General features: G+C 44.4%; 1 protein-coding gene and 1 pseudogene across 5 annotated transcripts in view; both read left to right on the top strand.

The window, feature by feature from the left end:
- The first annotated feature begins 2,607 nt into the window (after nt 1–2,607).
- LOC139363281 (heterogeneous nuclear ribonucleoprotein A1-like) lies at nt 2,608–3,895 on the top strand (annotated as a pseudogene).
- Nucleotides 3,896–9,462: 5,567 nt separating this feature from the next.
- LOC105492069 (solute carrier family 22 member 16) overlaps nt 9,463–13,493 on the top strand; it is a 52,490-nt gene continuing 48,459 nt past the window's right edge. The window contains exons 1-2 of one of the 5 annotated variants that reach the window (XM_011758937.3): nt 10,450–10,708; nt 11,125–11,190. In XM_011758937.3, coding sequence (XP_011757239.2) covers nt 10,506–10,708; nt 11,125–11,190 — 269 coding nt within the window. In that variant the 5' untranslated portion in view covers nt 10,450–10,505. Of the gene's footprint in view, nt 9,608–9,691; nt 9,865–10,449; nt 10,709–11,124; nt 11,191–13,493 lie in introns of those variants that run through there. The other 4 variants (XM_011758938.2, XM_011758939.2, XM_011758943.3 and 1 more) reach the window with 4 other exon arrangements.

Below are 13,493 nucleotides of genomic sequence, written 5' to 3'. Positions count from 1 at the left end.
CAAGGATATGTTCTAAGATGTGTGGTATTGTTAGGCAATTTTGTCATTGTGCAAACATCATACGGTGTGCTTACACAAACCCAGATGGTATAGACCACTACACACCAGGCTGTAGGATAGCGCCTATTGCTTCGAGGCTGCAAACCTGAACAGCATGTTACTGAACTGAATACTGTAGGCAATTGGAACACAATGGTGAGTATTTCTGCATCTAAACATATCTAAATATTAAAAAGGCACAGTAAAAATACAGTAAAAAAGATTTGAAATGCTACATGTATGGAGTGCACTTACTTTGAATGGAGTTTACAGGACTGGAAGTTGCCCTGGGGGAGCCAGTGAGTAAGTGATAGTAAATGTGAAGGCTTAGGACATTATTGTACCTGATGGCAGATTTTATAAATACTGTACACCTATGCTACACTAAATATATTTAACACATTTTTCTTTCTTCAATAATAAATTAATCTTAGATTACTGTAACATTTTAATCCCATGAACTTTTAAATTTTAGCAATCTTGTTGACTTCTAATAATATTTAGCTTAATACACAAACACATTGTACAGCTGTACAAAAAAATTTTGTTATATCCTTATTCTATAAACTTCTAACATTTTTAAATTACTTTTTTTTACTTTTTAAACTTTTTTGTTAAAAATGAAGACAGAAACACATACATTAGCCTAGGCTACACAGGGTAAGGAATATTAATATAACTGCCTTCCACCTCTACTCCTTGTCCCACTGGAAGGTCTTCAGGGGCAATAAGATCCATAGGGCTGTCATTTCCTATGACAACAATGCCATCTTCTGGAGCACCTCCTGAAGCACTTGTCTTAGGCTGTTTTACAGCTAAATTTTTTTTTTTTTTTTTTGAGTTTCACTCTTGTTGCCCAGGCTGGAGTGCAATGGCATGATCTTGGCTCACCACAACCTCTGCCTTCCGGTTTCAAGCGATTTTCCTGCCTCAGCCTCCTGAGTAGCTGGGATTATAGGCACCCGCCACCATGCCTGGTTAGTTTTGTATTTTTTGTAGAGACGGGATTTCTCCACGTTGGTTAGGCTGGTCTCGAACTCCCAACCTCAGGTTATCCGCCCGCCTCAGCCTCCCAAAGTGTTGGGATTACAGGCATGAGCCACCGCGTCTGGCCTACAGCTAACTTTTTGCACTCTAAAATAATGATGAAGGTACAGTATAGTAAATACGTAAACTAGTAATACAGTTGTTTATGATCATTATCAAGTCCTATGCACTGTACATAATTGTATGTGCTATGCTTTTATACAACTGGCAGTACAGTAGATTTGTTTACACCAGCATCACCACAGATGCACTGCGTAATGCATTGCGCTATGATGTTAGGACAGCTATGATGTTACGAGGCAACAGGAATTTTTCAGCTCCCTTATACCCGATGGGAATACCAACATATATGGGGTCCGTTGTTGACTGAAATGTTGTTTTGCAATGTGTGACTGTATTAGTAAACTTATAAAGCTTTCCTTATTGCTTTTGTATGTGAGGTTCATGAACTTCTTTAAACTGGTTGTAACATCTTACTGGTTCCCTCATTAGCGAGTAATATAAAATCATTTACATGTGTTCATTTTATATTTGTATGTAAGTCATGATTTTACTTTTTGAAATTATTATTTGACAGTGGAGATTGAGTAAAATAAATATTAAGAATTCACAATTAAAATTGGCAACATGTAGATCATGGTGACTTTGATAAGAGCTATTTTGGAGTAGGAAGTGAAAGACTGATTGGAACAAATTGTATAAAGCTATAATAAAGACACACGGGCACAGGGGTAAATAAATAGACCAATGGAACAGAGTTAGAGATCCCAGAATAAACCCACACATAAATAGAAACTTTATAGATGGCAGAGTTGGCAATGCAGGAAAAGGATGGAGTCGTCAATAAATGGTGCTGGTGCAATTTGTCATCTATATGGGAAAAAAACAAAACTGAATCTCTACCTTGAACAAATCAATCTGTTCCAGTGAATTTAAGACTTTGATATGGTTTGAATCTCTGTCCTCGCCCAAATCTCATGTCGAATTGTAATCCCCAATGTTGGAGGTGGGGGCTGGTGGGAGATGACTGATCATGGAGGGGGATTTTTCATGAATCCAACCTCTTGCTGCTGTTCTCCATGTGAGTGAGTTGTTGTGAGATCTGGGCATGTGAAAGTGTGTAGCACCTCTTTACCTCTCTTGCTTCACTCTGGCCATGTGACATGCCTGCTTCCCCTTTGCCTTCTGCCATGATTATAAGTTTCCTGAGGCCTCCCCAGAAGCTGAGCAGATGCCAGCACCATGCTTCCTGTACAGCCTGCAGAACAGTGAACCAATTAAAATTCTTTTCTTTGTAAATTACCCCACCTCAGGTATTTCTTTATAGCAATGTGAAAAGGAACTAATACAGACTTTTAGAAGAAAATAGAAGAGAATATTTTTATGTCCTCATGTTAATGAAAAAATGTTAAAATAAGACACAAAATCACAAACTTTAAAGGAAAATATTTATGAATTTGACACCATTAAAATTTTAAAAACACGTTTGAATGTCAAAAGACACATTAGCTTTCTGCCCATGGACGCCGCCGAAGAAGCATCGTTAAAGTCTCTCTTCTCCCTGCCGTCATGTCTAAGTCAGAGTCTCCTAAAGAGCCCGAACAGCTGAGGAAGCTCTTCATTGGAGGGTTGAGGTTTGAAACAACCGATGAGAGCCTGAGGAGCCATTTTGAGCAATGGGGAACGCTCACGGACTGTGTGGTAATGAGAGATCCAAACACCAAGCGTTCCGGGGGCTTTGGGTTTGTCACATATGCCACTGTGGAGGAAGTGGATGCAGCTATGAATGCAAGGCCACACAAGGTGGACGGAAGAGTTGTGGAACCAAAGAGAGCTGTCTCAAGAGAAGATTCTCAAAGACCAGGTGCCCACTTAACTGTGAAAAAGATATTTGTTGGTGGCATTAAAGAAGACACCGAAGAACATCACCTAAGAGATTATTTTGAACAGTATGGGAAAATTGAAGTGATTGAAATCATGACTGACCGAGGCAGTGGCAAGAAAAGGGGCTTTGCCTTTGTAACCTTTGACGACCATGACTCCGTGGATAAGATTGTCGTTCAGAAATACCATACTGTGAATGGCCACAACTGTGAAGTTAGGAAAGCCCTGTCAAAGCAAGAGATGGCTAGTGCTTCATCCAGCCAAAGAGGTCGAAGTGGTTCTGGAAACTTTGGTGGTGGTCGTGGAGGTGGTTTCGGTGGGAATGACAACTTCGGTCGTGGAGGAAACTTCAGTGGTCGTGGTGGCTTTGGTGGCAGCCGTGGTGGTGGTGGATATGGTGGCAGTGGGGATGGCTGTAATGGATTTGGTAATGATGGAAGCAATTTTGGAGGTGGTGGAAGCTACAATGATTTTGCAATTACAACAATCAGTCTTCAAATTTTGGACCCATGAAGGGAGGAAATTTTGGAGGCAGAAGCTCTGGCCCCTATGGCGGTGGAGGCCAATACTTTGCAAAACCACGAAACCAAGGTGGTTATGGCGGTTCCAGCAGCAGCAGTAGCTATGGCAGTGGCAGAAGATTTTAATTAGGAAACAAAGCTCAGCAGGAGAGGAGAGCCAGAGAAGTGACAGGGAAGCTACAGGTTACAACAGATTTGTGAACTCAGCCAAGCACAGTGGTGGCAGGGCCTAGCTGCTACAAAGAAGACATGTTTTAGACAAATACTCATGTGTATGGGCAAAAAACTCGAGGACTGTATTTGTGACTAATTGTATAACAGGTTATTTTAGTTTCTGTTCTGTGGAAAGTGTAAAGCATTCCAACAAAGGGTTTTAATGTAGATTTTTTTTTTTTGCACCCATGCTGTTGATTGCTAAATGTAATAGTCTGATCGTGACGCTGAATAAATGTCTTTAAAAAAAAAAAAAGACACATTAAAGAGATTGAAAATACAATTACTCATTAACACTTAACTGACAAAAGATAGGTATCCAGATTCTGCAAAGAACACTTACAAATCAATATAAATAAAAATAACCTAATAGAAAAATGTTCAAAAAATATGAATAAGCACTTATCAGAAGAGAAAATTCAAATCATCAATGAACATATGAAAAGATGTAAAACCTCACTGCTAATTAGGGAAATGCAAATTAAAACCCCAATATAACACTATTTTATATCCCTTAAACAGACTAATCTTTAAGAGTCTGATGATACAAGTATTGGCAAAGATGTGGGGAAATTAGAACTTTCATACTCTCTTGATTGGAAGATAAATTGATATAATCACTTTAGAAAGCAATTTGGCTTTTAAGTTTTTTTAAGGTATATCTCCAGGAGTTGTTGTGGTATAGGATATGCATATAACACAGCAACTCCTGGAGCTATGCCTTAGAAAAACTCACAAATATGTACAGAGGGACAGTTTATAGCAGTGTTGCTGTAGTAAAATTTTGGCTATAACCTGCCTATCCATTAATAAGAAAATGGTGAAGTGACTTGTGGTTTACTGGGACAATGGAATATTATGTAGTAATGAAAAACAAAGGATTAGAGCTGCATGTATCAATATGGATGAATTTCACAAACAGATGTTCAAGAGAAAGAGCAAGTTGCACAATACATGTTCATACCTAGTTTTCAGTGTGCAGATCTCACATATTTTTTGTCAGATTTATCCCTAAGTATATTTTTAGTGCTATTGAAAATGGTATTTTAGGCTGGGCCTGGTGGCTCATGCCTGTAATCCCAGCATGGCTTTGGGAGGCTGAGACAGGAAGATTGCTTGAGCCTAGGAGTTCAAGATCTGCCTAGGCAGCATAGCGAGACCTCCTCTCTACAAAAAAAATAAAAATAGCCAGGCACAGTGGATCATGTCTATAATCCTATCATTTAGGGAGGCAGAGGTGGGGGTACAGCTTAAGCCCAGGAGTTTGAGACCTGCTTGGGCAATATAGCGAGACCATGTTCTCTACAAAAAGGGGGAAACAAGACAAAATAAATAAAAATTTACAAAATTAGCTGGGCATGGTGGTGCATGCCTGAAGTCACAGATACTCAGGAGGCTGAGGTGGGAGGATCACTTGAGCCCAGGAGGTTGAGGCTGCAGTGGGCTATGATCATTCCACTGTAGTCCAGACTGGACAACACAGTAAGACCCTATCTCAAAAAAAAAGAAGAAAACAGTGTTTAAAACATTCCAATTTCTAATTGTTCCTTACTAGTATATTGAAATACAGCATACTGTTGTATATTAATCTTATATCCTGCAACTTTGCTAAAATCACTTATTCTAGTAGCTATTAAAAATAGATTCCATCAGATTTTCTCTATATATGACCATGTCATCTGTGAATAAATACGGTTTTATTTCTTCCTTTTCAATTTGAATGCCTTTTTTCCCACCTAATGCTCTGGTTAGAACCCCCCATACAAAACTGAATAGAAGTAGTGAGAACAGACAACCTTGTCTAATTCCCAAACTTAGGGAGAAAACATACAGTCTTTCACATGATGTATACTGTTAGCTGTGGGTTGTTTTTTGGAGATGCCCCTTATGAGATGGATATAATTCCCTTATATTCTTAGTTTGTTCAGTGTTTTTATTATGAAAAGGTGTTGGCTTCTCTCAAATGTGTTTTTTGCATTGATTGGGATGATCATGTTTTTTCATATGGTCTGTTAGTATGGTAAATTATATTGCTTGATTTTCGGATATTAAATCACTCTTTCATTCTTGTGATAAATCTCATGTGTTCATGATGTACTGTCCTTTTAAAATATAAAGAGACATCCAATTTGCTAAAATTTTGTTAAGAATTATTGTATCTATGTTCATATAGGTATATTGGTGTATAGTTTTCTTGCCTTGTAAGGTCTTTACCTGGTTTTGATATCAGAGTAATGCTGGACCATTCAGTGATTTGGGAGGTATCCCCTCCTCTTCAATTTCCTTGAACAGTTTGTGCAGAATCAATATTATTTCTACATTAAATGTCTGACTCTGAGGTTTTCTTTCTTTTCTTTTTCTTTTTTCTTTTTTTTTGAGGCAGGGTCTCACTCTGTCACCCAGGCTGGAGTGCAGTGGCCCAATCATGGCTCACTGAAGCCTCGACCTTCCAGGCTCAAGCAATCCTCCCACCTCAGCCTCCCAAGTAGCCAGGATAACAGCCATGCACCACGATGCCTGGCAAAATGTTTTGTATTTTTTATGGAGATGAGGTTTTACCATGTTGCCCAGGCTGGTCTCAAACTCCTTGGCTCAAGCGATCCTCCTGCCTCAGCCTCGTAAAGTGTGAGCCACTGCATGTGGCCAATCCTGGGGTTTTCTTTGTGGAAACATGTGTTAGTTTGTTTGCATTGCTATAAAGGAATACCAGAGACTGGATAATTTATAAAGAAAGGAGATTTATTTGGCTCATGGTTCTGCAGACTGTACATGAAGCATAGTGCCAGCATCTACTTCTGGTGAGGGCCTCAGGAAGCTTCCAGTCATGGCAGAAGATGAAGCGATGCCTAAGTCACATGGTGAGAGAAGGAACAAGAGAGAAAGAGGAGGAAGTTCCAGACTCTTTCAAACAACCAGATCTTGTGTGACCTCATAACTGAGAATTCACTCATTACTGGGGAGGATGGCACCAAGACATTCATGAAGGATCCGTGATCCAAACACCTCCCACCAGGCCCCACCTCCAACATTGGGGGCTACATTTCAACACGACATTTGGAGACGACAAACATCCAAACCATATCATAAAGTTTTTAATTGCATATTCAATTTCTTTACTAGATGTAGGCCTATTCTGGTTATCTATTTCTTCCTGAGTGTTGTTAGATTGTATTTTTCAAGGGATTTGTCCATTTTATCCATATCGTGCCATTTCTATCTGGTGTAATCAGAATAGTGTTCATATCAAAATTCAGTTTCTCCATATCTTTTCCAGGTAACTCTCCCTTTGGTGCTTTGAAGCAATAGGGCATCTTGACTGGCTACCATGGCCCCCACCTTTCCTCCTAGGCTCAGCCCTTGACAAAAGTACTCCTCACTACTCTCTCATCTTCCCCCCACCTGTATCCCTCTAGCATTCCTCACCTGAAGAACTTAGGCTTTCTTAAGTCTCTTTAGTTAGCAGGAAACTACCTAATTTAAAAACCTGGTCAGGCCTGTAATCCCAGCACTTTGGGAGGCCAAGGCGGGCGGATCACCTGAGGTCAGGAGTTTGGGACTAGCCTGACTGACATGGATAATCCCCGTCTCTACTAAAAAAATACAAAATGAGCCGGGAGTTTTGGGGCATGACTGTAATCCCAGCTACTTGGGAGGCTGAGGCAGGAGAATCGCTTGAACCCAGGGGGCGGAGGTTGTGGTGAGCCGAGATCGCGCCATTGCACACCAGCCTAGGCAACAAGAGCGAAACTCTGTCAAAACAAACAAACAAACAAACAAAAAAAAACTCTCCAAGCTGTTTATTACTTAAGGGTTTAGTCCTTCCAAGAGTATTTATGTTTCAGAAGAGAATGTCTAGACAGGATTGTGCATAACAAAAGTAAGTCAATTTTTAATGGTGTTATTGTAGGCTCTGTGACGTAGGGGAGGGAAGCACTTTGGGAAAAGGACCCTCCTCTTTTTAAAATACTATTCAAGTACAAGTTTGCTCTTATTACTCTTCTGCTTTAAGACTGTCTACAGGGAGTTCCCTTTGTCCTTTGGTCAAAGTAAAATGTTTGACACAGCCTTGCAAGATCCTGCCTCTTCTCGAGCCATCAGACCCAGTCTTACTGCTCTGCTCTGCTGGAGCTCTGTCCTGGCCCTCAAACTGTTGGATTTCTCTGAGAAAGCGATAGTGTGCTCCGATTTTAAGGATGAGGTGGAGAAGTTCAAAGAGAGGGCATTTGCTATGGAACTGAGGCTACCAAAGTGACAAAGAGAATGCATCCCGATAGTGGCCTTATAAAGTGGAGTAGCACACTGACAGTGCGACCAGTGACTGCCAGGCTGACTAGAGAAGGCAACTCTCGCTGTGGATATAGTTGGAAACTGGCTTTTCTGCTTCAGCGCTGTGGACCAGCCATTGGCCTTTCTTCCCTAAAGTTCATTCACCTGATACCTTCCAGAAGGAAGGCCACCTCGTGCCTGGGTTGGCCATGTGCCAAACCCCTGCCCACTCCAAAGTGTGGCTTGGAATGATGTGATCTGCTTATTAAAAATCAGATTGCAGGAGGCCAAGGCGGTCGGATCACGAGGTCAGGAGATCGAGACCATCCTGGCTAACACGGTGAAACCCATTTCTACTAAAAATATTAAAAATTAGCCGGGCATGGTGGCGGGTGCCTGCAGTCCCAGCTACTTGGGAGGCTGAGGCAGGAGAATGGCCTGAACCCGGGAGGTGGAGCTTGCAGTGAACCGAGATCGCACCACTGAACTCCAGCCTGGGCAACAGAGCGAGACTCTGTCTCAAAAAAAAAAAAAAAAAGAAAGAAAAGAAAAGAAAAATCAGATTCCTGTGCCCCAGGCAGACTGACTCATCAGGGGTGGAGTCTAGAAATAAATTTACATTTATTTATTTTTTATTTTTGTATAGACTAGGTGTCACTATACGATGGTCTCAAACTCCTTGGCTCCAGCAATCCTCCCCCTTCGGCCTCCCAAAGCACTGGGATTACAGGCCTGAGCCACCGCGCCAGCCTAATTGTACTTTTTTTTTTTTTTTTTTTGAGACAGAGTTTCACTCTTGTTGCCCAGGCTGGAGTGCAATGGCAAGATCCTGGCTTACCGCAACCGCCGCCTCCGGGTTCAAGCGATTCTCCTGCCTTAGCCTCCCGAGTAGCAGGGATTACAGGCATGCACCACCATGCCCTGCTAATTTTGTATTTTTAGTAGAGAAGGGCTTTCTCCATGTGGGTCAGGCTGGTCTTGAACTCCCGACCTCAGGTGATCCGCCCGCCTCGGCCTCCCAAAGTGCTGGGATTACAGGTGTGAGCCAGTGCGCCGGGCCTTAAATGTACCGTTTAAACCAAGTTCTGCAGTAGATTCTCAGGCATGAAAATTTGAGAACCATGTTTGTGAGGGGCGTCATGCGGAAGGCCATATATTCTTGCAGCCAGTAGACTGAACCCGGACCTTGCATCCCCACCCTGGGCTCTCTCTCAGCGACAACTTTTCCCAGGTGTCGGGGCTTCCCTCCAGCGTGACGACCCCACGGATACGGTGCCAAGAGCCAGGCTGGCGGCTGGGCGGGCGGGAGAGCGGCGGGGCTGGGGGCGCGGGCACCATACGACGGCGGGCTCCGGGACCACAGCGCGCCGGGGAGGAGGCCGAGGCGGCGGGAAAAAGCCGAAGATACTTGAGGGGACGGAGGGACCAAGCGACGGAGGGAGGAACAGAGTACAGCCTCGCGCTCGTACCGAGCACTGGGACGCGCGGGGAGCGCAGGAGGCCGGGCGGGGAGGTTCGGGGCGGGGCGTGCTACCCGCAGCCCCCGGAGCTCGGCTAACTCTGCGCCCAGTGCACGGCAGCACCATGGGGTCCCGCCACTTCGAGTGGATTTATGACCACGTGGGGCACTTCGGCAGGTAGGGGGCGGGGTGGGGGAGGGGGCGCCACGCGGGAGGCGGCGCCAAGGGGTCTGTTTCTTTCGGTTGCGGCAGGGTTCTCGCGCGGCGCTCGCGATCCGAAAACATCTCCACTCCCTCCTTCCCCCGCGCAGTCCGGACACAGGCGTCCAGATGCCGGCCCCGAGCTGGGCTTGTCCCCTAGGACTCTGGCAGCGGGGCCTGGCATGGTGATCAGAGGCGCCGGGCTCGCTCGGGGTGCGCCTGTTGCCAGGCAGGTGGGACCTGAGTGCTCTCCGCGGCAGCCGATGCTAGAGGCCCCCCAGGGGCCAGATCGCACGCTTAGCGGGTGCCTGTGCCTGGCGGCCCGTTTCTCTAATCCCTTTTCTCACTTCCCTAGACGGCTGCTGCCCCCTTCTGCCCCGCGCCGCCGTAGGGCCTCCCTCTGTGCCTGGCAGGTGTTCCCCGGGGACAACCGTTAGTCAGAGTTGGTTGCCGTTTATTAAAACCTAATATGTGCCAGGTACACTGTACCGAGAGCTTACACACAGTTCTTCATTTGATGTTCACCGGGACCCTGCAAAGGAGGTGTTCAAATCCCTATTTTAGTGATTGGGAAACTGAAGCTGGCGGGGTCAAGGACTCATAGCCAACGCATGGTGGAACCACGTTTTACCTCCGTACACCCTCTTTTCATTTGTCAAACGGATTTAAAATTTTTTAAATTATTCATTCGTGCGTTCATTTATGGACAGAGCTCCTTTATCTGACTCAAGAGTGCTTTGAGAAGAGAGGTAGCCCGGTGAGGGGCCATGCAGCGTGACGGCCGGAGATTTGGAGCTGCGTCTGAATCCTGGCCTGCTACTTACCTCTGATATGATTCTGGAGATACTTTGTGTCTCAGTTTCCTATCCAGAAAATGGGAATTAGGGTTAGCGAAGAGATGATGTGGTGCTGTACTTCAAGGTGGAAGGTTGTATGCGTTTTGGTTTTGATTCCCAGTGTCTGCAAAAAAGAGCTGTTAGGACAGAGGAAAGGAGCAAGAAGCCCCAGCTGTTCCCTGCTTCCTTCTGCTTGCATCATTGAACGCTGTCTTGTGCCTGGCTTGGTCATAAGCCGTTGGTACGTGTTGCTTCCTTTAATTTTCACTACAGTCTGATAAGGTTGGTAGTATCACCCTCTTTTCACAGATGAGAAAAACAAGGTTTCTGCCTAAGCGTAAATCTAATACTAGCAGGGCAGAATTGGATGCCATTGGATGCCCATCACCTCCACAGCCCACACTCTCAACCATGATGCACTCCTGAGCACGGTTAGGTGACGGCCCCTCGGCTGGGCCAAGCTCTTTATGTATGATCTCATTTCATCCTTTTGGAAGCAGAATAGCACAGAGGTTAAAAGATCAGTTTTAAGGCTGGATGTCTGAGTTCCCATTCTGGCACTACTATACATTAACTATATGGTCTTGAGCATATTATTGACCACTTTCTTATCCATAAAATGAGGCTAATAATAGCAGTACAAATGTTTTCAAATAGGAGTAGTGAAAATGTGTATATGAAGACTCCGCATGCAGTTTCTCATCCTCACAGTAACTCAATGAGGTAGGTGGTACTAACACCTTAGGTCCCCTGTGTTTTTTAGGGATTAGCTGAGATAATTATATTAGCTCGTGTTTGACTAAGGTACCCTATCAAACAGATTCCTCAACTGGAAGTTTATAACTCTCCAGTTGAACTGCCCACAGCAGGATCTGTGCCACAAGGCCATTCAGGGGCCCTGACAGGTGGGGCAGCTCTGCCATCCATGGCATGGGGCTCCTTGTCTGTGCATGGAGCAGCTGCTCATCCATAGTGACAGCTCACTATGGTGAAGAGGGGCCAAATGGGTTTGAGGAGACAGCTCTTAGCTGGCCACCATAATGTATGCAGAAGTCTTATTATTCAGTAAGTTCTCAATAAGTCATGGCTATTATTGTTACCTGAGTTCCCATATTGGTGGTCAGGATTGACTTGTGAAAGCAGCTTACAGGAGGGAAAAGGGTAACAAACCAATGCTTATACAGTAGAAGGTGAAAACAGTGTGACTGTAACACAGTACCCCATTTTTCTCAGATATTTGTTCTAATTGGTCTCTATTTTTATAAACAGAAAAGAAAGTTATTGTGATGATTATTTAGTCCTCTTTTTAAGGGAACCTAGTGAAAGTGTTAAGTAGAGCAGTGGTCTCCAACCTTTTTAGCACCAGGGACCCGTTTTGTGGAAGACATTTTTTCCGCAGACCTGTGGTGGGGTCGGGGGGATGGTTTCAGGATGAAACTGCTTCACCTCAGATCATCAGGCATTAGATTCTCACAAGGAGCTCTCAACCTAGATCCCTTGCATGTGCAGTTCACAATGGGGTTCACGCTCCTGTGAGAATCTAATGCCGCGGCTGATCTGACAGGAGGTCGAACTTAGGAGATAATGCTCCCTGGTCACTGCTCACCTCCTGCTGTGTGGCCCAATTTCTGCATGGACCAGTACTGGTCTACGGCCCGGGGCTTGGGGACCCCTAAAGTAGACAACCCTGATTACCTCTCATTTCTCATTGATCATTTCTTGAATAAGGAAGCACTATTCTAGTCACCTTGAAAAGGGGGAAAACAGGCCAGGCGCAGTGGCTCATGCCTGTAATCCCAGCACTTTGGGAGGCCGAGGTGGGCGGATCACGAGGTCAGGAGATTGAGACCATCCTGGCTAACACGGTGAAACCCCATCTCTACTAAAAATACAAAATATTAGCCGGGTGTGGTGGCGGGCGCCTGTAGTCTCAGCTACTTGGGAGGCTGAGGCAGGAGAATGGCATGAACCCGGGAGGCAGAGCTTGCAGTGAGCCGAGATCGCACCACTGTACTCCAGCCTGGGCAACAGAGCGAGACTCTGTCTCAAAAAAAAAAAAAAAAAAAAAAAAAGGGGGGAAACGGGATACCTGAGAAGAACTAAAATACCATTCCAGGATTTCTCCTGAAACCATATTGTAGTTCCATAAACTTCACAGCTGAAGCTCCATATGGAAAGAAATTGAGGAGACTGAGATTTAGGCACCTGTGTTGGGAGGACCTGAACCTGGATCCCTGAGTTAGCTGTCCTGGGATAAGAGAAGTGATGGTTTAAAAGTTTAGAGTTGGAATATGGAGCCTGTGGCAGACCTTCATGGATGGACAGAGGTAGGGTTTTGTCTTTTGTTTTTTTTTTCAATATGTAGTTTTTCTGGCTCTTTTTGGACTTCAGCATATGAACATCATAACATCTACCATTTATATACAGCTGTGGTGTGCCATACAGTGCTTTCCAGGTGTTAACTCATTTCATTCCCACAAAGCCCATTGTTCAAATGAGGAAACTGAGGCACAGAAAGGATAAGGATCTTGCTCATGGTCCCTGGTGGTAAGTAACAAGGCCAAGATCAAACCTTGGCAGTCTGGCTCCAGAATCCATGCTCTTAACCACGATGGGCTCCACCAGTTATGCTTTTATGAGGAATGATATAATCTAGGACTGAAAGCAATTTTCTTCATCGGTCACCCAGATTGCATGGGCCCATTGCCTGGGGCTTCTGGCCACCCTTGCTCTCCCTCGCCTCTGGGTTTTCTGCCGATTGTGTTTGTGTGATTCTTTTTCCACTCATATGTCGTATCTATAAGCCTGTTGTCCTGGTTGACCCCTAGGTTGGGTACATGCATGACACCTCTGAGGGCCAAGAACCTTTGTAAAGGAGAGAGTGATGTGTTAGAATGCTAGACGCCTAAGGACATGGGGTTTGCTTTTTCAAGAAGTTATTCTTGCAACAGGGAAAGGGAAATTTGAATTGAAGGAGTGCTTAGGACCTTTCTAGCACATGGAAAGTGTGTTTATGTGAACTAGCA

The sequence above is a fragment of the Macaca nemestrina genome, chromosome 5 (genome assembly GCF_043159975.1).
Source record: "Macaca nemestrina isolate mMacNem1 chromosome 5, mMacNem.hap1, whole genome shotgun sequence".
NCBI lineage: Eukaryota > Metazoa > Chordata > Mammalia > Primates > Cercopithecidae > Macaca > Macaca nemestrina.
The sequence above is the reverse complement of the archived record's forward strand: the minus strand, read 5'-3'. Positions and strand labels throughout refer to the sequence as shown.